The 24,356-nt window shown below is 43.5% G+C and overlaps 1 protein-coding gene across 3 annotated transcripts in view; it reads left to right on the forward strand.

Moving 5' to 3' along the window:
* The window catches only part of MTR (5-methyltetrahydrofolate-homocysteine methyltransferase), a 295,663-nt gene that overhangs the window by 55,381 nt on the left and 215,926 nt on the right, over positions 1 to 24,356 (forward strand). For 2 of the 3 annotated variants that reach the window (XM_060125740.1, XM_060125742.1), the window contains exons 16-22: positions 5,729 to 5,908; positions 8,660 to 8,776; positions 9,090 to 9,230; positions 15,147 to 15,236; positions 16,626 to 16,778; positions 20,049 to 20,156; positions 22,137 to 22,237. In XM_060125740.1, the coding sequence (XP_059981723.1) occupies positions 5,729 to 5,908; positions 8,660 to 8,776; positions 9,090 to 9,230; positions 15,147 to 15,236; positions 16,626 to 16,778; positions 20,049 to 20,156; positions 22,137 to 22,237 (890 nt within the window). The remainder of the gene's footprint in view (positions 1 to 5,728; positions 5,909 to 8,659; positions 8,777 to 9,089; positions 9,231 to 15,146; positions 15,237 to 16,625; positions 16,779 to 20,048; positions 20,157 to 22,136; positions 22,238 to 24,356) is intronic. The other variant, XM_060125741.1, reaches the window with a different exon arrangement.

The raw sequence follows: 24,356 nt of genomic DNA on the forward strand, positions 1-24,356 counted from the left end.
TAGGTTATGCACCATAGTATGATAAACACATAGTTGTAGGAAACCAAAATCAATAGTTTGCCCTTTATTTTTTTCCTTGGTGAAGGTAGTTGACCCACGCCTAGGAGTTGATTCTCAGAGTTTCCGCTCTAACGCTCTCCCAGCTTTGTTAAAATCTGACATATATTTCTGCATTTCAGGGGCCTCCTTTTTAGTGACTATAGAGAGGTCACCCCTCTCTGGTTAAGATGCCATGATTGAGTATTTATCTCCTTGGACCTTTCTTTATAAGGTAGTTATATTTTAAATTCTCACTTTGTAAGAAGGAGACTTGTCCAGTTTGCCTTCAGAGGTAGGAGTTTGTGGTACGGATATGAGGAACATAGGCTCTGAGCCACGCCTGGTCTCAAGACGTCCATGCCTGAGGTGTTCATTTGTCCTACAGGAATAACAGCACAGCATACAGTAGGCATACCTCCTACGCTGAGGGTCCCCGCTCCCTGGCATGTGCCTGGCACCCCTCGCTGTGAGAGAGAAGATTTGAGTGGGTTCATTTGCCCCTGCTGGGATGTGGCGTTGCTTCATCCAGGCCTTAGTATTTGGCTTTGCAGAGTAGGATTTTCCAGCAAACAGCCTCTCTCTGCAGGTTGTAGAGAAAAGCCATGAGCACCTGCTGGCTCATGATAATGACCTTGCAGATGAGTCTGGTTTCTGGTCTCCTCACCTGCTGTATCCCCTGTGGTTCCTCTAAACCAGTAGTTCTCAAGTGGGGGGGGGGGTGATTTTGCCACCCCAGGGGACATTTGGCGATGTCTAGACAGATTTTTTATTGTCATGACTGGGTTGTTGGGAGGGGATGTGCTCCGTCATCTAGTGGGAGCGGGCAGCGATGCTGCTGAAAGCTCTCCAATGCATAGGGCGGCCCCCGCAGCAAAGAATGCTCTGGTCCAGATTGTCAACAGTATCAAGGTTGAGTAACCCAATTCTTAACCCAGGGCAGCTTCTTTTCTGCTACCCGTTTTTCTCTCTGATGTTGTCTGGCTGATGGGGAAAGGACAAATATGGTTTTCGTATTTTAATCCTCTGTGCCAAGCCTTGGGCTCTGGGCACTGAGGATAAATAATGGTTAGCAGAACGCCCAGCTCCTTGCAAGATTCAGTGCCTTTCAGAGGTTTTGGTGAAAGTGGAAGAAAGACCTGATGAAGCAGGGAAAATCTAGCATGGTGGGATTCCAGAAAGATCTGAAGGGCAGGGAAAGAGTTCATAGTTAAAGCTCGATTGTTAAAAGGAAGGCAAAACTAGATAGGTTATGGGTCTTTTCTAAATATTTTTGGGTATTGGTTTTAAATACATCTCTGGATAGTAGGTCAGTCTTTTTCTTTGCTCTTCCTATGAGCTGTCTCTTTCTACTGTATCCCCTTCCTAGCTCTCCCTTTGAATGTACTAAAGCCGACCAATCCTCCACTCTCTCCAGGGATCGATAAACATATTAAGAATTTCCTTCTCTTTCCTCCCTTTCACCCCGCACAGAATTTGCATCCTCTCCTAGAAGGTGACATTTAAAACAACTTGACTTCTTTAAAGAGTTCAGAAGTTTTCAGTGTGGTGGCACCTGCAGTTTCTAGTTTGCAACTGATACCCCTTTTTCCTCACCAGATCGCCTCTCGGTGTCGATTCCACGTCTGAAATCCTATCCATTTCCTCTATAATCCTGAGTTCCTGGCATCCACATTCTGCCTTAAATGTGAGTTCTTACAGGGGCACAGCCTCCGTTCTTTCAGGAGAAGGGTGAGCCAGGAGGCGTTCCAAGGTGACCTTGCGTCTCCTGCAACCCCACTCAGTGCTCTGCCCTGTCCTTCATCCCATGCCTCACTTCTGTCTGCAGGCCTGCGGCTTCTGCCGGCCTCTGGGTGTCCTAACCTTCAGCTGCTTACGCCCACACATTTACCCCAGTAGGGAAGTCACTCCAAGGATTTCTGAACCAATCCCTTGCCCTGAGTGATTTTAAGCCAACGGGTCTCTTGTCCTGTGTTTTCCCTTGGAAACTTCCCTTCTTCAGCTTTTTTCTTTCTGACTTTTCGGTGCCTTTCTGATGGTGGCACACACGTCCCTTTCTGTCACTTCCGTTTTGAACTCTGCTGTGTTCCGTGGCCCACTTTAAGCTGGTTCAGTCAAGTTTGAAACCTTTAACTTGCCTCTGAAGTTGGTCCCGTTCCTTCTCTGTTCTTGTCAGGGTGCATTTTCACAGAACCTAGGTGTCTTTGATCCTTTTTCTTTCTTTCTCATAGTATCAGCCTTGATAACTAAATCAAAAATTGTTTTATGCTTATCTCATTTTTCCCTAAGTGATAATCTAGCAAAACCTGAGCAATGGATTTCTTAACTGAAGCCTCCTACCTACTGATGGCTGTCTAGCTTTACTACAGCTTAAGAATAAACCTGATAAATCATAAAATCATAAAAGATAGATTTGCAGTATTTTCACTGAGCTTTCTTCTACCTCAGGCTGAGAAGGTGCATCTCGCTCTTTAGTGGTTCTCACCTGGGCTGTATGTTAGTATCGCTAAGGGGCCCTTTAAAAATACTGTTGCTTAGGTCTCATCTCAGGATTCTGATTGAACTGGTCTTGAGTGAGGTTCAGGTATTAGTATTAGAAAACGAAAATCCCTCCGGGTTATTAAAACATGCCACCAGAGTTGAGAGCTTCTGCATCTTTGAAATCCTCAAGCCTTGAAGCTTATTAGTATGTTTATCTCACAGCCCTGGCTGAGGAACAGGACAAAGAGAACCTTGGAGAATCTAACATGATATGCTCCTGGCAAAGGCCTGTCCATTGAAACTCTGTGCATTCTGAGATTTGCTTTTTATTCAACAGACAGTAGCTGCTTGTCTATTAATGTGGCAGGTAGTGTACTAGGTGCTGGGAGAACAATTTGACAGGGGCCTCATCCTTGCAGAGCTGATAGTTGATGATTCAGTTCTGACCTAGAAATGAATTCCTGTCCTGTGAGATGTCATTCATGGCTCAGAGAAAGAAAGGACCAGGACCTACCAACCAAACTAGGTGATGAAGAAATGCTAACAGCACTGGTAGCCCCAAACCCCCGTGCCTTTTCTCTTAGTGAGCTTAGCTGGGCCATGAACCTAGAACCTAGAACTCTGGCTCTCTGTGAAGGGGGAAATAAAGTCCAAGACTAAAGGTGACCCTGGGTGACCTGCTCTTGACCACTTTCTTCTGGGCCCACATCTTGATCTTAACCTTATCACTAACTGAAGGAAGAAGTAAGAAGTTTGTTGAAGACATTCAGTTAAGGAAGATGAGAGCCTGCCACCTTCCCTGAAGCCTGGAGCAGTGGGGCTGCAGAGCCTGCTCCTTGTGGTCCTTTCCCTGGGTCCCTTGGTCTGCTAAGTCGTGGGAGCACATCCCCAGCAGGAGGTAAACTCTAACCCCAGCAGCTGCAGGAAGCAGGGATAGATTAGACATCACGGAGAACAGTTGAAAAAGAACACCAAAGTAGGTGAGCAATCAGAAGCCTAGATCTGAGTGAGTTATTTTTATAATTCCCCCGCCACGCCTTTCTCTGGAGGCTGGGGCCTCACTGAATGTCCTTGAACTACAGCAGTATCTGCACCCCTCATCCCTGCGGTCGCCTGAGAACTCCCTCTAGAGGTCAGGATGTGTGTGATCAGCAGCTTATTTACCATACTTCATGTTCACATCTGGTCAAGGGTATCCTCCCTCGCAAGTAGTCAGCCTGGAAGATTCAACACTTAATTCAGTGGTGTTGGACAATTTTCAAGAACATTTTGCACATTTATTCCGAACTGTATGTGACTTATTTTATTGGAACCACTGTAGTGATAGCAAGTATTCATTTTTTCTTCAGAGCAGATTTGTTTTTTTTCTACAAACAGAAATTATTCAGCATGAAATTTGTTGAATAAGCCTCGCGTTGAGGTTGTAAATTTGACCTGAAGACAGTTTCCATGACCAAGTTCAGAAATGCCTTGAGTCAGGGCTTCCCTGGGGGCGCAGTGGGTAAGAATCCACCTGCCGATGCAGGGGACATGGGTTGGATCCCTGGTCCGGGAAGATCCCACATGCTGCGGAGCAACTAAGCCTGTGTGCCACAACTACTGAGCCTGTGCTCTAGAGCCCACAAGCCACAACTACTGAGCCCACGAGCCACAACTGCTGAGCCCGCATGCCACAACTACTGAAGCCTGCATGCCACAACTACTGAAGCCCGCACACCTAGAGCCCATGCTCTGCAACAAGAGAAGCCACCACAATAAGAAGCCCGTACACTGCAAGGAAGAGTAGCTCCTGCTTGCCACAACTAGAGAAAGCCCGTGCACAGCAACGAAGACCCAACGCAGCCAAAAATAAATAAATAAATAAATAAATAAATAAATAAATAAATAATAATAAAAAGAAATGCCCTGAGATAAAGCCTCATTCATTCATTCATTCAACAGTAATATTGAGCACATCCTCTGGCAGGCACTGCCCTAGGCTTTGGGGATACAGCAAGACTGATTCTAGCTCACGATGACGAATTAATAATAAATAATAAAACAAAAAATAATAAACAAGTTGCCAAATAAATATATTTTCTAGAAGGAGAGATACCATGAAAAAGAGTGGAGGATGCAAGAGGGGTGGCAGGGGCCTGGTTTAGAGATGGAGATTAAGGAAGGCTTCTCTGAAAAGGGGACATTTGGGTGGAGACCTGAGTGATGCAAAGCACAAAGCCATGTCACAGTGTGTCCCGGGCAGTGGCAGCAATGAATAGAAAGGTTCTGAGGGAGGACAAGCTTGGTGGGTTTCAGGAACATCAAGGGAGCAGTGTGGGGAGAGTGGAGTAGATGAGGGGGCAATGATAGGAAACAGAATTGGAGGCATGGGACCTGATTCTAAGGATATTGGGAAGCAAGAGGAGGACTGGGATTTGCTGGAGTCAGTGCTTGGCTTTCTAGGGTCACTGTTTTGAAAAGTAATATTAATTTATATTTATGACTTGAGGCACAAGTTAGTTAGCTAATGTTATGGTGGGTGGGGTTGGAGGTGGGGAATAAATAAACATCTTTGAATCTGTGTAGACTGTTACTGCAGGAAGGTCCAAGAAAGCCTGGGTGATGGGTTAGGACACTGCAGGCAGGTCCAGGAGAGAAAGGGCACGTATTTTTAAATTTATTCTTTAGTAGTATTTGAATTTTTATCATATGTGTTTTTTGGTTTTTTTTCTTTTTTTGTTTTTTTGCGGTATACGGGCCTCTCACTGTTGTGGCCTCTCCCGTTGCGGAGCACAGGCTCCGGATGCGCAGGCTCAGCAGCCATGGCTTATGGGCCTAGCCGCTCCGTGGCATGTGGGATCTTCCCGGACGGGGGCACGAACCCGTGTCCCCTGCATCGGCAGGCAGACCCTCAACCACTGTGCCACCAGGGAAGCCCCCCATATGTGTGTATTTTTAAGAAGCCTGTTTATTAGCATACCATACGTGTATGTAAGATTTGATCTTTACAGAAGTAGTGTAGCTGTTGTGTCCACGAAAACACAAAGGGACTTTAAACCAATTCCTCCTTGGAGATAATTTGATAAACATTGAGAGGCTGCTTGGCATTTGGATTTCTATGAAATCCAAGCATTGATACTTAAGCGCTTTTAACAAGTGAATTGTCCTTCTGTTTTCATAGATAACACCTCATTTTTCTATTTCAAATTACATCTTTTACTCCTTTCCCCAGGCAACAGAAACAGACACCAAAATCAGAGTGTGCACCCGGGCCTACCATCTCCTTTTGAAAAAACTGGCCTTCAATCCAAATGACATCATCTTTGACCCTAATATCCTCACCATTGGTACTGGGATGGAAGAACACAACTTGTATGCTGTTAATTTTATCAATGCAACAAAAGTCATTAAAGTGAGTATGAGTATTTTTCTCCTTTCTACCCAAGACATTGCTTAGATTTATCACATGGCTCCAGTGAATAGTTTGAGCTAACATACATTTATTGGCAAGGAATATTGACATTCTTATTCTTAGGTAGTAAATTGGTTTTCTGAAATTTAGGGACTTTTATTGTTTTTCTTTTATATGTTATTTTATACTGTGAAGTAAAACACACATACCAGGAAATATAGAAAAAATAATAGAGTATGATAAATAATTAATTATGAAGCATATAATAGCTTTCACTTTCACTTGCGTCCTGAAATGGAGCATGGGTAGTGCCCCCATGGCTCTCCCTTTCTCATTACACCCTCATTCTGAATTTTATGCATGTTTCAACAGGCTGAGTTTTATGATTCTACTTTGTTGCTTTTCTTTAAAATTTTATCACTTCTGTATACACAATCTGAATTATCCATGGATTTTGTATCTGCAAATTCACCTACTCACTAAAATTTATTTGTGACCCCCAAATCAATGCTGATGGTGCTTCTGCATCATTCACAGGCATATGCATGTGCAGAGTGGTGAGAGAGCTGAGTGCCTGACCTACGTGTTCAGATGAGTCAACAGGGTTGAACCTCTTGGTTCAGCCCTCATTCCGTAAACAAGTGCCCTTTTCATGGTCTGTTTAGTGCCATGTTTTTCACATTTTTGAGCTTTTTCTTGGTGATTGATTTCTGTATTTAAATGGCTCCCACGCATTGTGCTGAAGTGTTATTTAGTGTTCCTATGTGCAAGAAGGCTGTTATGTGCCTTATGGAGAAAATATGTGTGTTAGATGAATTTTGTTTAGACACGAGTTGTGGTGCTGTTGGCTGTGAGCTCAGTGGTAGGCAATCAACAATATATACTAAACAAGATGTCTTTAAATGGAAACACATATAAAACAGGGTTATATGTTGATCAGTGATGATAATTTTGGGACCAGAGGTTCACGAACCTAACCCTGCATTTCCCATTGGAGCAGTGGTTTTTATCCCCAATTTGCAGTGTTCGCAGTGACTTCATAGAACATAACTATCACAAATAATGAGAATTAACTGTGTAAACAGTATAGTTTTGCCTGTTTTTGAGCTTTAAGATTCTAATGCCTTTTTTCCTCACCCAGTCTCATTTTAACGATTCACCTGTGTTGTTGTAGCTGTACTTTGTCATTTTAATTAATGTATAATATTCCATCATATACCTGTTTCATAATTAACTGTTCTGCTGTTGATAGACATTTGGTTTTCTTTTTAAATGTTTTATTTTTGGCTGCGTTGGGTCTTCGTTGCTGCCTGCGGGTTTTTCTCTAGTTGCGGAGAGCAGGGGCTACTCTTCCTTGCAAGTGTGCGGGCTTCTCATTGTGGTGGCTTCTCTTGTTGCAGAGCATGGGCTCTAGGCACGCAGCCTTCAGTAGTTGCAGCGCATGGGCTCGTAGTTGTGGCTCACAGGCTCTAGAGTGCAGGCTCAGTAGTTGTGGCGCACGGGCTTAGCTGCTCCGTGGCACATGGGATCTTCCTGGACCAGGGCTTGAACCCATGGCCCCTGCATTGGCAGGTGGGTTCTTAACCACTTCCCCATCAGGGAAGTCCCTAGATGTTTGGTTTGTTTCCAATTTGGTTATGTTATGAGCAAGGCTGCTGTGAGCGTTCTTGTATATATCTCTTGCATGAGCTTCCCTATAAAATATACCCAGGGGCTTCCCTTGTGGCGCAGTGGTTGAGAGTCCGCCTGCCGATGCAGGGGACGCGGGTTCGTGCCCCGGTCTGGGAAGATCCCACGTGCCGCGGAGCGGCTGGGCCCGTGAGCCATGGCCGCTGAGCCAGCGTGTCCGGAGCCTGTGCTCCGCAACGGGAGAGGCCACAGCAGGGAGAGGCCAGCATAACACACACACACACACACACACACACACACACACACACACACACACAAAATACCCAGAAGTGGAAGGGTTGGGTCACAGTAGCAGACATTGACCAGCTCTCTCCCAAAATGCTTGAGCAAGTTTGTACTTTAACCAACAGTAAGTAAGAGTTCCTGTTGTTCCACACGCATACTGATGCTTGATATGTCATAAGGTGTGGTGGGAACCTCAATTTGCTTTTGCCCTTTTAAACTTAGTCAGGTTTATAGTGAACCTGGGAGTTTGTTCATTTAGGCAGTGGAAGCCTTCTAGTAGCTTGTGCCTTCTGTGAATGACCAACTACTCTCTGTTTGTTCTCTCTGTCTGTCTCTCTCTCTGTTATCTGTCTCTGTTTCTTTCTTTTTCTGTTATTTATCCAGCAAAGTTTTTTTCTTTTTAGCTGTGCGGTGCGGCATGCAGGATCTTAGTTCCCCAACCAGGGATCGAACCCATGCCCCCTGCAGTGGAAGCACAGAGTCTTAACCACTGGACTGCCAGGGAAGTCCCTCTCCAGCAAATATTTTATGACATACTCACCATGTATTGTGGCCCTATCATGGTCCCTGTAGAAGTATACAGAGATAAAGCAGAATTTTTTATTTTCCCTTAGGGAGATTAGCGTCTAGTAGGAAAAACTATGAAGCACTGCCTTTGTGATGTCCTGATATGCAAGGTGTGGTCTACGTCTAGCTAAAAGAAGCTCTGAATTACTTTGAACTCTATATGTTTGGTTTTTTTTTTAACTTTCCACTGTTATAAATAAAGCTTGAGGGATGTGATGGCTGCTTTTGGCAAAGTAGGGAAATCTTTTCACATTTAAAAATTTTTTCCAGGAAACGTTACCTGGAGCCAAAGTAAGTGGAGGTCTTTCCAACTTGTCCTTTTCATTCCGAGGAATGGAAGCCATTCGAGAAGCAATGCATGGGGTTTTCCTTTACCATGCAATCAAGGTATAGTGGAACACCTGTTTACCTTTTGACACCAACTTGTACTTAGGGCAGGGGTTTACAGACTTCGGCCCACAGACTAACGCTGCTCTGCTTTATTCACAGAGTTCTGTGAATACAATTTTATTAGAACAAAGTCACACACTCTCACTCGTATCCTGTCTATGGATGCTTTTTTGCTACAGCAGCAGAGCTGAGTGGTTGCGACAGAAGCTATGGCCTACAGTATTTTCTATCTGGTTCTTCACAGAAAGAGTCGCTGACTCCGATTTAGAGTATCCCTAGAAATCCTCATTTTTCTTTTTATTGCCCTTAGTTTGGTATGGACATGGGGATAGTGAATGCTGGAAACCTTCCTGTGTATGATGACATCCACAAGGAACTTCTACAGCTCTGTGAGGACCTCATCTGGAACAGAGACCCTGAGGCCACCGAGAAGCTCTTACACTACGCCCAGGTAGGGAGAGGTGTTCCGATGGATGGCTTTTCCTATCTTTGAATCTTTCATTCACTTAGTGTTATTAGACCTTCATTGTAGAATAGAAGCAAGGATCCAGCCATGTCTTTGAATCATTGAAGGTTTCTACAGAGAGTTCTAGAGAAGGTGTTTTCATTAGGACAAGAGAAGCAGGCCTTACCTATCTGCTTTAGTATTCTTAATTTATATTTCTTTAAGTTTATTTTAAAATGTAAAATTAATTTTTCTCATACCAAAGTAATACATATTAACTCTAGAAAATGTACAAAATACTGGTAAGCAAAAGAAGAAAATAAAAATTACTCATAATCCTACTACCCATTTTTAACCACTGTTGAGATTTTGTTACAACCTTCTAGTCATGGTTTTGGTTTTTTTCAATACGAATATGTGCTAATAGGTGTGTCCACACACACACACACACACACACACACACACACACACACACGTACGTGCACACTCACACACATTTTTTATAAAAATGTTAACTATATTCTCAGTGCTTTTTTGATAACCTGTTTGTTTAGCAGTATACTGGGAACATCTTTCCATTTTATTGGGTATTTTTCTACCTCATAATGTAAATTGGCTACTTTGGACATTTCCTTGTGTGGCTGTGTGATTACCTGGTTCCCATTGTTACAGCTTTATATTTGTATTTATACCTGTTTATATTAGGATCTAGTCCAATTGTGGCACAGTTCTACAGTTCAGGGCTTGAGGTCTGTACACATTTGATCTATAGACATGAGAATAATTTTAGTTAATCCAAAAATCAGTTCCTTGTTTCCGTTTATTATGTGTTCGGCAGTCCTAGGTGTATTAAGTATCTATTATGGGTGCTGCTTCCTAGAACTCAGTTTAAGGAAAGATGAGATCTTTACCTCAAGAAAACTTACTTTTTAATTTATTTCAGAAAGTGATAGCAAGGAAAGACATTTTTCTCACAAAGCACGTTGGGAAAGTGGCAGAATGCTTTTGTGTGTGTTGCCACCTGTGTTAATGTTTTCCATGTTAAAATCTGAATTCATCCCTGGCAGAACTGCTAACTTTTCCTCTTCCTTCGAAGAGTACTGAAATGTTCTGGAAGAAGGATAGGACAATTTAGGATTAACTGCATCCTTGATTTATCAGCCTCACGGGAGACAAGATTTAGATTTATGAAACCGCTCCTGTTAGCCTTAGGTTCATTCAGCAAAGCTGAGTGGAGTTCAGACTCAGTGCCAGTGAGCACATGACCCTCCTCTCAGTTCCTTGGGACATTTCTGATTTCTCATGTGGACCCAGGACAGAATGTCTTGACGGTTGCAAATATAATCAAGTTCTGCTTCACAGCTCATTACATAAGAAACAGTGCCTAGCTTTCCTTCACTATTTCCATGATTGTTTCTACTCAGGTAGACAAAGTGCTTAGCCCAAGACGTGAGTGTGAAACACTGTTCAGTTTTTGTCTTAGTCTGCCTTCAACTTAGTGGGGGATCCTTCATGAATCACTGACTAAAACAGGGTTCTGCTGAAGGCCAGAAGGGCATCATAGCTTCTATATCAGGAAGTTACACTAGAGCGTTCTTAATTAACCCATAAAGTGATGTGCTATTTCATCTTCTCCACTGTTCAGATAAGACAGCTCTCGCTTAGGAAAGGTAGGGCTCCATAAGCCTATTCTTATATACGGTTTTGCTGGTTTTATATTTCATATCAGTCATTCTTTTCGGTCTTTGTTCACTTTCAGTATTTGCTTACAAGTTTTTGTTTCTGTATATCTTGCTGAGCTGCCGAGGGATTTTGCCCCTGGGGCACAGCTGAAGGTTAATGGGGAAATCTTCATCACAATTGCAAGGGTTCAGGCTTCCCTGGTGGTGCAGTGGTTAAGAATCCACCTGCCAAGGCAGGGGACACGGGTTCGAGCCCTGGTCCGGGAAGATCCCACACGCCGCGGAGCACCTAAGCCTGTGCGCCACAACTACTGAGCCCACGTGCCGCAACTACTGGATCCCGCATGCCGCAACTACTGAAGCCCGTGCACCTAGATCCCATGCTCCGCAACAAGAGAAGCCACTGCAATGAGAAGCCCATGCACCGCAACGAAGAGAGCCCCCGCTTGCCACAACTAGAGAAAGCCTGCGCGCAGCAACGGAGACCCAATGCAGCCAAAAAGAAATTAAGAAAAAAAAATTGCAAGGGTTCAACAATCCATCTTATAAACAAGTGCCTCCCTCTTCATGTAAGCATGAGGACTTATCACAAGCCATTGACCCCTCTGTCAAGTAGGCTGTCTGCATTCAAGGTGACTTCTGTCACCAGTAAGGAATTAATAACCAAAACAGGTATGCTTTCATCACTGCCAGGAGTCGTCAGCTCTGTAGCCATTCCTCAGGATACACCGAGTGCAAAGGGAGCGTGAAAAGCAGGAATACTATGAGACAAATAAGGGTTGAGGAATTATTTTCTATATAAGAGAATGATTATTTCTTTTTGTTATGAAATGATGAACTCTGCACCCAAGTTTCATCTGATAGATTATTCAATATTATTATTAAAAAGGGTGGAAAGAGTCCTGTCTCTGATCTTCCTAAGCTCTGTAATGGACTTTATTGAAAAATAATTCCCCTGATTTGGTGCAGGCTGACCTGTGGCGAGTAAGTTCCAGGTGTCATGAGACCATGCAATTCCCGTGGAGTTTGTTTATTAGGCAGTACTCTTTGGGCATGAACGGGGAGGATCTCTGCTCTGGGTGGGATGGCTCTTGAATGGCCTCAGATTGTGAGAATACACAGGTCCCCAACTTACGATGGTGCGAAAGCAGTAAGCACTCAGTAGAAACCGTACTTTGAATTTTTGAATTTTGGTCTTTTCCCAGGCGAGCGATATTCAGTACCATCCTCTCTCCTGATGCTGGGCAGCGGCGACGAATCACAGCTCCCCGTCAGCCTGCCATCACGAGGGGAACAACCACTACACTTACAACCACTCTGGACCCACACAGCCGTTCTGTTTTTCACTTCTAGGACAGTATTTTTTTTTTTTTTTTTTTAGATTCCAAATATAAGTGAGATCATACAGTATTTGTCTTTCTCTGTCTGACTTATTTCACTTAGCATGATGCCCTCAAGTTCCATCCATGCTGTTTCAAATGCGGGATTTCCTCTTTTTTATGTCCGAATAATATTCCATTGTATATATATACACCACACTTTCTACAGCCATTCATTCACTGATGAACACTTAGGTTGTTTTCACATCTTGGCTATTGTAAATAATGCTGATATATATATATATATATTTTTTTTTTAATTGCCATCTTCTTTAAGATTTTTCAGCATGCGAGAGAGACATTGGTCTCTTCACATGTGACAAAGCCCTGCGGCATTCAGTTACCCCAGACCTCAACCCTGGAGCTCCCCCCAGGCCCTTCCTTCTTTCCTACCACACTGTCCATTACTTGATGCCTTTATGTTTACGCTTTCCTCCTCTTCCTGTTCCTACCGCTGTAGTTCAGGCCTTCAGCATGGACTGTTAAAATATTCTCCCCCTTCTAGGGTTCTCTTAAAGATACTACTTTGATGGGAATTCCCTGGCGGTCCAGTTGTTAGGACTCGGTGCTTTCACTGCCAAGGGCCTGGGTTCAATCCCTGGGTGGGGAACTAAGATCCCACAAACCATGTGGCCAAAAGAAAAAAAATTACTACTTTGAATGTTACTCCGCAGCTTCAGAACTTTGTATTGTGTCATTCCCCCACCTCCACCCCTACCTACCACCACTGCCTGGAAGGTTAAGTCCAAACTCCAGAGCATGGATTTCTGGCAGTCTGTGACTTGGCCTCTACTATCCTGCCCAAACATTGGTCTGGAAAATCCGTTCTTGTTCAGGATTAGATCATTCAGCTAATATTTACTCATTTTTGTTTTGTGCTTTCTGTACTTAGAGGATCTAAGTAGTAAGAGAGACGTACCCCTACAGAGCCTGCAGCTTAGTGAGACATGCAAAAGTGTGTAGAGGCAGTTGTCATTGAGTGTGGTGGGTAGGTGCTGTGACAGGGCATGTATAGGATGCTCTAGACTGCTTAGGAAGGGCACTGAACCCAAAGGTAGAGGTGGTCAGGGAAGGCCTCCCAGAAATGCTGGGTCAGGTGAGACCTGAAAGCTCAATAGGAGTTAGGCAGGCTAATGTTTGGGGTTGGATTGTACTGGTATTCGCTGCCAGAGGAGGAGGATTTGCATCCAGCTGGGGCCTGGCATCTGGTAGGTGCTGAATAAATGTCAGGTGAACGGAAGTGAAGGCCCGGGGGTGAAAGAGCTGATGGAGAGTGTAAGGAGTTGAAACGTTCAAGACGGCTGAGCTCCTCAGGAGTGGCAGAAGATGAAGCTGGGAGGAAGTCAGGTCAGGGCATTGTATGGCGTGGAGAGGAGTCGGTACCGTATCTGGAGAGAAATAGGGAACTTACAGTGAATTTTTTCCCATGGGCACAGTTTGATCAGGTTTGCATTTTGGAAAGGCCCCTCTGGCTACAGGGTGGAAGATGCATTGGAGACCAGGGTGATCCTGGGCTGTGGAGACCAGTTAGCTGCTTGCACTAGGAAAGTGGAAGCGGGGTAGAGAAAAAAATTGAGACAATGTAATCATTAGGACTAGGCGATTGAATGAATGTGAGGAATGGATGGAGAGTCAAGAGTGATACTGAGGTTTATGGTTTGGGCAACTAGTGCCATCAGTCGAGATGGAGGAAACAGATAATGCCATTCACCTTCCATACCATGATCATTGTGCTTTTGTCCCTTTGCTGAATCTGTCAGCTTCTTCGAAGTCTCTCTTCACCACTCCAGTTTGCGATGATATGCAAAATTCCTAGCCTCGTCTGTGTCATCTCCTCATTCAGCCCTTGGCACGTGCTTTCTCTTTAGCTTACCTTTCTTTGTGTATTTCCATCTCCCTTATGATACGGCAAAGTCCCCGAGAGCACAGTCTTGCACCTCGCAGTGTGCCCGCCTCCGGGATGATTTCTGACTTAGCTTCATTACAGCCTCTCTGTACATATCTGTGGGTAGTGATGGTCCTTGTTGAGAACTTTAAAAGCTCATCAGATATGAGGTTTAGCTAGCTTCTCTTACTGTCCTGGAAATCTTTGGTCCTAAGATGCTATCTTTTAGGAAAAAAGGAAAGAAAAAAAATGGAGCCTCACTCTGTCTCTCTACTAAGCATTCCAATTGTAGTGGTGATCATTTTGTGATTATAGAAATATTGAAGCGCTATGCTGTGCACCAGGAACTAACATAGTGTTGTAGATCGATTATGCTTTAAAAACAAACAAACTCGTAGAAAAAGAGATCAGATTTGTGAATACTAGAGGCAGGGATGGTGGGAGGGAAAATAGGGTGAAAGCAGTCAAAAGGTACAGACTTCCTTGTAAGATAAGTAAGTACTAGGGGTGTAATGTACAACATGATAAATATAATTAATGCTTCTGTATATTATATGTGAAAGTTGTTAAGAGAATAACTCCTGAGAGTTCTCATCACAAGAAAAAATGTCTTTTTCTTTTATTTTGTATCTATATGAGATGATAGATGTTCACTAAACTTATTGTGGTAAACATTTCATGATGTATGTAAGTCAACTCATTATGCTGTATACCTTAAACTTACACAGTGCTGTATGTCAATTCTATTTTAATAAAACTGGAAGGAAAAAATTTTTTTAAAAATAAAAGTTCAAATCCTAAAAGACTTCTCTCTTTCCATCTCTCCTTACCTCAAACATTTACCAAGATCTTAATTCATGCTGGGTACTCTACTAGGGCCTTGAAATGTAAAAGAAGAATAAGGCATAGTTTGTTTCTGCCCATTAGCTGAGTAAGTGACCTGTTGTATTATCTCTCTGTCCAAATTTCAATCCAGACTCAGGGCAAGGGAGGGAAGAAAGTCATCCAGACTGATGAGTGGAGGAATGGCCCCATCGAAGAACGCCTTGCATATGCTCTTGTGAAGGTGAGTGTGGGCTGGAGGCTGGGGCTCGTCCTGAGGGCTGATGATGTGGCTGGAGGGGAGGTGCTGACAGCAGCTGACAAAGGAGGTTCCCTGGACCACCCTGGGTGATTTTGCCCTCCACGCCCCCTGCCTCCAGCACTTTTGGTAGTATCTAGACATACTTTTGGTTGTCCCACCTGGGGGTGGAAGCTTTTACTGGCATCCAGTGGCCAGGGGTGCTGCTGAACTGACCATCCTACATGCACAGGATAGGCCTGCACCACAGAGAATTATTCAGTCCAAACTGTCAGTTATGCCGAGGTTGAGAAATGCTGTCCGAGACCAAGTTGCTGTCGTTTGGTCAACAAGCGAATCCTGGCTCTTCTGCTATAATTGGAATTTTAGGCCAAATAAATAATCTCTTGGCTTCAATTTCCTCATTTGTGAGTCTGGAAAATTTCAGAGTTTTTTTTTTTTAAATTAATTAATTTATTTTGGCTGTGTTGGGTCTTTTGTTGCTGCACATGGGTTTTCTCTAGTTGTGGTGAGCGGGGCCTACTCTTGGTTCGGTGCGCGGGCTTCTCATTGCAGTGGCTTCTCATTGCGGAGCACGGGCTCTAGGCACGCAGGCTTCAGTAGTTGTGGCTCACGGGCTTAGTTGCTCTACAGCATGTGGGATCTTCCCAGACCAGGGGTTGAACCCGTGTCCCCTGCATTGGCAGGTGGATTCTTAACCACTGTGCCACCAGGGAAGCCCCAGAGTTCTTTTTTTGCCTCTAGAATTTAATTTTTAATTTCTTGGACTTTTGAGATTCACCTACTTCAGGTGGTGGAACTAGTCAGCCACCTCTAAGGATCCTTGAACTGGGGATGCTGGAGGATTAGGGCCTGACCAGTGAAGGCAGGACAGGTCAGTAGAAGCTTCATGGACTGAACTTCGTCTAAGTGTCCTGCCCATTGTTATTCCTCCCCCCACCCAGCCCTGTAACATTACAGTGAGAAAACATACTGTTTTCACAGGAGATATTTGTTAATATATAACCTGTTAAACCACTAGGAAAAAAAAGTGTATTTTATTATGAATTTGAACTTATTAGTACTCCTTCTGTCACTAATTTTTCACTTTTACTCAATATTTACTTTATATCGATAAAGCCAGCTAAGCACTTTACACGGGTTATCTCATTTAATCCTCAGAATAACCACATGAGGTTGGTACTGTGTGATATATTAATCGAGGAAACTGAGGTTTAATGAATTGTCTAAATTAGTGATAGGAGCCAGGGTTTGAACAGTCTGATTCCAAAACTCATAATCTTAAGTATTTCCATGATTTATTCTTTGTTGGCTATTTGAACTTAAGCCAATTTTTTCTGTGATATTTTTCCTATTTTTTTTTTGTGTGTGTAGGGCATTGAAAAATACATTATTGAGGATACTGAGGAAGCCAGATTAAACCAGGAAAAATATCCCCGACCTCTGAATATCATTGAAGGGCCACTGATGAGTGGCATGAAAATTGTTGGTGATCTTTTTGGAGCTGGAAAAATGTTTCTACCTCAGGTTGGCAAATGATGGGGGGAAATTTTCACAATTGAAAGAAAAAGCCTTTATCTTTTAAGTTTGGGTAAGTTTGGGTATATTTCTCAGGTTTTAATTTTGACAAGAGCTCAAGGGCATTGAGATGTGATTCTGGTCATTCTTTCTCTAAATTCATTTTTAGGAGTAGTCTGGAAAAGTCCATCTAGGCTGGTGTGGAGGTTAGAGGTCATCTGGATATTCCCAGCATTCTAGTCTTCATGTTCTGGGCTTCTGTATCACTTCTTACCCTAACACATGTCTCTCCTCCACCCCCAAATTGAAATAAAACCCAAGTTATACAGAGCGCATTAAGTCAGATAGAGAAAAACAAATACCGTATATTAACGCATATATGTGGAACCTAGAAAAATGGCACAGATGAACCGGTTTGCAAGGCAGAAATAGAGACACAGATGTAGAGAACAAACATATGGACACCAAGGGGGGAAAGTGGCGGGGGGGTGGTGGTGGTGGTGGGATGAATTGGGAGATTGGGATTGACATGTATACACTAATAAGTATAAAATGGATAACTAATGAGAACGTGCTGTATAAAAATAAACTAAATTAAAAAAAATAAAACCCAGGATTAATGTAAAATTATCATATTAAGAGTTGATTTGACCAGCCAGTGCTCATCCTTAAGGATGACTATTTTGAAAAGGTCATTACCATTTTAAATAGTGATATACATTAAATGATATATTTCAAGTAAAACCAGTACTCCTACTCTTATTTTGACTTACAGCAGCTACTGACCACATCAGTTAATAAATCATGTTGAGCCTTCTGGTCTGTGAGGCATACAAAAAATAAGTCCCTGTTCTTTTTTTTTTTCTTATTTAACTTTTTTTAAAAATTATAGTTGATTTTTTAAAAACTCATTCTACATTTAATTATTCATTGCCCATTTCCCCCGTTTCCTTCATAGCATTCATCTTTTCGTATAGCTTTATTGTTTTATAATTAATATACAATAAACTGCACGTATTTAAAGGATGCAGTTTGATAAGCTTTAACATGTCTGCACCTGTGAAACCATAATCACACTCAAAATAAAGGGCGTTCAGTTGTCCTGTCTTAGTCTCCCCCCATCTGGGGCAGTTCCTCAGTCTTTATTTGTCATGATGTTGACTTATTATTTTAACTTTTTATTTTTGAGTTAACTTTAGACTTACAGACAAGTTGCAGATGTAGTTTAAAGTGTCCATGTATCCCTCACTCCACTTCTGCCCCTAATGTTAACATTTTCACTTGATCATAGTACAGTTATCAGAACCAGGAAGTTAGCATTGGTATAATACTGTTAACGGAAGACCTTATTCAGATTTCACCAGTGTTTTCGCTGCTGTTCTCTTTGTGTTCCACAACCCCACGTTGCTTTTATCCTGCCTTTTCTAACAGTTCCTGAGTCTTTCCTTGTGACCTTGACTTTTGAAGAGTATAGTACAGTTTGATAACGGTAGCCTGTCCCTCAGTTTGAATTTGATGTTTTTTCATTTTTGGCAAGAATAACACAGTATAATGCTGTGCCCTTCTCGGTGGATCATATCAGGAGGCCCATCATGTTGCTGTGTCTCATTACTGGTGAGGTTAACTTTGATCATTTGGTTAATGGTGCCTGCTATGTTTCTCCACTGTAAATTTACTTGTGGGGAGAAACTTTGAGACTATGCAAATATCCTGTTTCTCATCCTACTTCTACTCATGAATTTTAGCATACGCTGATGAATTTTATAAAAGGCCCTGTTCTTTTTTGTCTATTTAATAAATTTGACATGTTATGTTTTGTAAATTTAAAGTGCACAGTGATACATTTACATATTGTAATATGATTGCCATTGAAGCGATTTTTATCACACTGTATCATTATAGTACAATATTATTGTCTATATTCATTATACTGTGTGTTAGATCTCTATGGCTTATTTACTTGTTACAAGTTTGTACCCTTAAATACCATCAGTCTTATCTTCCCATCCCCTATCCTTTGGTAACCACCATTTTACTCTGTTTTATTTTGTTTTTTCTTTCCTGTTTGCCTTTTTTTTTTTTTTTTCCTGTTTGCCTTTTTCAGGTTCCGCATGTAAATGATATCATACAGTACTTATCTATCTCTATCTGATTTATCTTGCTTAGTATAATGTACTCAAGGTCCATCTGTGGTTTTTGCACATGGCAGGATATCCTCTTTTATCATGGCTGAATTATTATTCATTCATTATATGTATATTCATTATACATTCCATTGTATATATATGTACCACATCTTTTTTATCCATTCATCTGTTGATGGGCGTTTGGGTTGTTTCCATATCTTGGCTACTATAAATAACGCTGTGATAAACATGGATGTGCAAATATCTTATCAAAATCCTGTTTTCATATCCTTTGGGTTTATACCCAGAAGTGGAATTGCTGGATCGTGTGGTAGACCTATTTTTAATTTTTTAAAGAACCTCCATATCGTTTTCCATATAGTTGGACTAATTTACATTCCCACCAGCAGTGCATAAGAGTTCTCTCTTCACCACATCCTCACCAGCACCTGTTGTTTCTTATCTTGATGATGGCCATTCTAACAGGTGTGAGGTGATAGCTCAGTGTGGTTTTGATTAGCATTTCCCTGATGATTAGTGGTGTTGAGCATCTTTTCATATGCCTACTGGCCATTTTGATATCCTCTTTGGAAAAATGTCTTTTTCGTTCTTCTGCCCACTTTTTAATCAGAATATTTGTTTTTTTGTTGTGAAGTTGTGTTAGTTCTTTATATATTTTGGAAATTAATCGCTTATCCAATATATGTTTGCAAAATTCTTCTCCAATTCTGTAAGCTTTAAAAGGTTCTTTTTTGCATAAGCCTTAATTGTAAGTGAATTGTAACAGTGGGAATTGAGAAGAAAAGGCTGACAAGGGGCTCTTGGAGGAGAAGCTTGACACCTGAAGGATGTATAGAACTTGGAGATGTGATGGAGGGCCTTCTAGGCAGAGAAAAAATAACGTGCAGAAGTTCAGAGGACAGAAACTGCAACATTTGGCTTCTAGCCTTATTTTCCTTCTGCTCTACCTCATTCATTGACTTTCCTCACGGGGGTCTCCTTCCTTACCCCACCCACTGTCATAAGTGGACTCCAGGGTGGCTGACCTGAGGACAAAGCATGCATAATAATTTGTGCTAAAATTTCACAAGTGGCCAGTAGCAATCATCCAGGTGTTCTGGTAAAGATGCCTGACTCTGTGTATTTACCCCAGGTTATAAAGTCAGCTCGGGTCATGAAGAAAGCCGTGGGTCACCTTATTCCCTTCATGGAAAAAGAGAGAGAAGAAACCAAAGTGCTTCCTGGCACGATAGAAGACAAGGTGAGTCATTTTGTCCGAGCCCGTGGGCCCTGTGGGGATCGGCTCTGCACACTCTTACTGGGGTGTGGGTAGGGACCTAAGCCATCAGGCTTGGCTGTGTTTGTCATTGAAGATGAAAGGGAGGAATGATCCAGCTCTTTTACCAAATATCAGAATACCCTGGGATTTTTCCCATAAATGTGGCTTCATGAAATTTTTAATAGGAACATAATTTTTCAAACAAAGCCCATGATTTCAAGACAAAAGCAGTTTGTTCATTCATCTACTGACTATTTACAAAGCTCCTACTGCGTGCCAGGTACTATGCTCGACACTGTAGCTAAAAAAGATTGGTCCCTACCCTTGAGATGCTGTTTAGTTTTGGATAACCTCTTAACCTCTTAACTGAATATTTCCTGTGTGCTGGTCATGTTCTTGTCACCACTTCTGGATTCAGACCCATTCTTGTTGGCTGTACCACCACAGTAAATCATTAAGCTTTTGACCTTGTTTAGCCCCCTGTGAAGCTCAGGCAGCTTTGGCCCCTAGGATTCTGAATTCTAAAATTGATCTGAGTTTGTGAATGGCTCTTGCATAGTGTTTATAAAAATCCCGTTTGCCTTGTGTGCCTTCTTCTTTTCTTTTTCTCTTTTCTCCCTCCCTGCCTCCCTCCCTCCCTCCCTCCCTGCCTCCCTCCCTCCCTGCCTCCCTGCCTCCCTCCCTGCCTCCCTCCCTGCCTCCCTCCCTGCCTCCCTCCCTCCCTCCCTCCCTGCCTCCCTCCCTCCCTCCCTCCCTGCCTCCCTCCCTCCCTCCCTCCCTGCCTCCCTCCCTCCCTCCCTGCCTCCCTCCCTCCCTCCCTCCCTGCCTCCCTCCCTCCCTCCCTCCCTGCCTCCCTCCCTCCCTCCCTGCCTCCCTCCCTCCCTCTCTGCCTCCCTCCCTCCCTCCCTGCCTCCCTGCCTCCCTCCCTCCCTCCCTCCCTGCCTCCCTCCCTCCCTGCCTCCCTCCCTCCCTCTCTGCCTCCCTCCCTCCCTCCCTGCCTCCCTGCCTCCCTCCCTCCCTCCCTCCCTGCCTCCCTCCCTCCCTCCCTCCCTCCCTGCCTCCCTCCCTCCCTCCCTCCCTCCCTGCCTCCCTGCCTCCCTCCCTGCCTCCCTCCCTCCCTCCCTCCCTCCCTGCCTCCCTCCCTCCCTCCCTCCCTGCCTCCCTCCCTCCCTCCCTCCCTGCCTCCCTCCCTCCCTCCCTCCCTGCCTCCCTGCCTCCCTCCCTCCCTGCCTCCCTCCCTGCCTCCCTCCCTCCCTCCCTGCCTCCCTCCCTCCCTCCCTCCCTGCCTCCCTCCCTCCCTCCCTCCCTCCATCCCTGCCTCCCTCCCTCCCTCCCTCCCTCCCTCCCTTTTTCCGAGGGAGGGAGTGCTGCCAGTCTGGAGCCACAGTGTTGAAGCCCCCCTGCACTGGTCTGTTGTGGTCCTTCCCATTCTGACAGGACACGTGCGATTCACCGGCTCCTTCCTCTCCCTTTACTGCTAATAGTGAATGCTTATCAGACAGGTTTTGGGGGTTAAGGATATGATCTTCAGCGATGGGACTGTTTTGTATTTGAACTTAAACTGTCCTTTGAGGTGATGGAATGCATGATCTTGGTTGAAGCCCCCTGAGCTAACCAGCTGGGTGGGCTTCCTTCGAGCTGCTGGGGCTTACAGCCGCCTTCTCACAGAGCATGGGACCTGGCTTCTGGGTCCATCTTCTTTTTTTTTTTTTTTTTTTTTGGCCATGCCACGTAGCATGTGGGATCCTAGTTCCCCAACCAGGGATCAAACCCACACCCCCTGCATTGGAAGCCTGGAGTCCTAACCACTGGACCACCAGGGAAGTCCCCTGGGTCCATCTTTGAGGTTGCCTTGGTTGTATTGAATTGCTTTCTGTGCTGATACCTGTCTGGCTTTGGAGAACTGGGTGATCTGCTCTGAAGTGACCACAGGGATGCTTAGCTGCTTGGCTTCCTCTCCAGGACCCTTACCAAGGTACCATTGTGCTGGCTACCGTGAAAGGCGATGTGCACGACATTGGCAAGAACATAGTTGGAGTAGTCCTTGGCTGCAATAATTTCAGGTGAGTTAAGACCTGTCGTTTTCACCCCCTTTCTTATTTAAAGTAAAAGCATTAACAGGACAATTCTTTACTGGGTGCGAAGGGCAGGGTAGGTCAGTAGATGTTAGAGGTTATTTTTAATTTCTTTTGCTTCACTGTGTTTTCAAATTTTCTACATTGAACATACCTTTTCAAATGAAGGAAGTTAGTAATTATTTAATGTTGTATGTTCAGTAAGGACAAAAAAATAGAAAAAACTATTCAAGCAGTGTCAAAACAACAAGAGGCCTCTGGGGATTTGACCTCCGGCCAGAGGCTAGAACATTGGGTCCCACCCCATGGCCCATGACATTGAGCATATTTCCGTTTTCCTCTCGATGAACTGCCAGATTTTTAGAGCCAAGATCTTATTAAGACCTTGGCTAAATAGAGTTTTATAAGAAGGCTTTGACTGTACAGTTCTTTTTGCTTTGCTTAGAACAGAACCAGGCATGCATCCTGGTGTTGATGAAGCTAGTTTTTGAATGTTGTATACAAGTAAAATCCCTTTCTTATATCTTTCATTATAGTTGAATGATTATTCAGCGCAAATTTATTTCTATGTGAGAGCTCATGACCCACAGTAAGAGCATGTTTTGCTCAGGTTTCAACATATTCTTTGTAATGAAAAGCCTAATATAACTAATGTCTTCTCTGGCCCATGTCCAACCAACAGTCTCTGAGTCATGGACTTCTTTCCAATGTGCGTTTTTCTCTGTAGAGAAGAGAGACTTGACTGCAGCTACAGCCGGGCCCCCTTGGAGTTGTCTTTGCCCACTGTTGGATAATAATTACCCTCTAAGCCCCCTGCCTACTCTCAGAATATTTATCCATGTCTGCGTTCAAGGCTAATTAAATGCAGCTAAGAACCACTCAGAAAGGCTGGAGATGGAGGAGCAGTGTGAGGGCGGCACCTTCTTCCCTCTGACTGTCTTCACAGGCACTTCCGTTTGGCTGCCTGTTCACTGTCAAAGACTTAGCATTCTCTCCTGGTCCTGGAAATGAGGAATATTGTTCTTGGAATATATTAATTTTTTTAAGATAAAAATACTGGAGATACAGTGGAGGTTGTTATAATGAGATTTTACCTATAGGATAAGTATTTGGACGAGAAATAAGTATTTGGATGAGGTATTTGCTTCCTAAAATCTCTGACATTTCTTCTGTTGTCTCATCTTTTCAAACCCTATGTTGTTGGTTTCTATTTGCATTCATCGTAATTAGTTCAAGTTCAGTTACGCAGATAAATGTTTATAGATCATCTACTACATGCCATGCATTGTATCAGAGACACCAAAGTGATTTAGTTGACTTTTCTCCATTCAAGAACTTTACTGTTTATCAGGCTAAAAAGCAGGAACATGTTCAGTGGTGATAGTGGGACAAGAACTATTGAAAAGGCAATTTGTAGACAAACTCTCTACAGCAATTCTTGAGATATCATTGTCGTGTGTTTATCATTTTTTATTATGAAAAATGGACAAGTAGTTGAGAGAATCATACCAGGAATGTATTTTCCTCCAGTTAAAACATTTTAAGGGACTTCCCTGGTGGCGCAGTGGTTAAGAATCCGCCTGCCAATGCAGGGGACGTGGGTTTGATCCCTGGTCCGGGAAGATCCCACATGCCGCGGAGCAACTAAGCCCGTGCACCACAACTACTGAACCTGTGCTCTAGAGCCAGCGAGCCACAACTGCTGAAACCCACGCGCCTAGAGCCTGTGCTCCTCAACGAGAGAAGCCACCGCAATGAGAACCCTGCTCACCGCAACGAAGAGTAGCCCCTGCTCGCCACATCTAGAGAAAGCCCGCGTGCAGCAACGAAGACCCAAAGCAGTCAAAAAAAAAAAAAAAAAAAGAGGCCAGGGAAAACTGTGACCAGCATACCCAGTTCCTCTGGCTTGTGCACTGGGGGCCGCTTATCTGGAGTAACTGGAGAAACGTCTTCTGATGAAATTCTATTCTTTTTGCAAAAAAAAAAAAAAAAGTTAATGTGCAAACTTTTTCTATCAGGTCAAACACTCCTTTGGGTCTTATGTCTTATAACACATAGACTCTTGGCACTGGTGGGTTTAATGTTATGACATCAGCTAGTAGACAGG

This window comes from Lagenorhynchus albirostris, chromosome 16 (genome assembly GCF_949774975.1).
Source record: "Lagenorhynchus albirostris chromosome 16, mLagAlb1.1, whole genome shotgun sequence".
NCBI lineage: Eukaryota > Metazoa > Chordata > Mammalia > Artiodactyla > Delphinidae > Lagenorhynchus > Lagenorhynchus albirostris.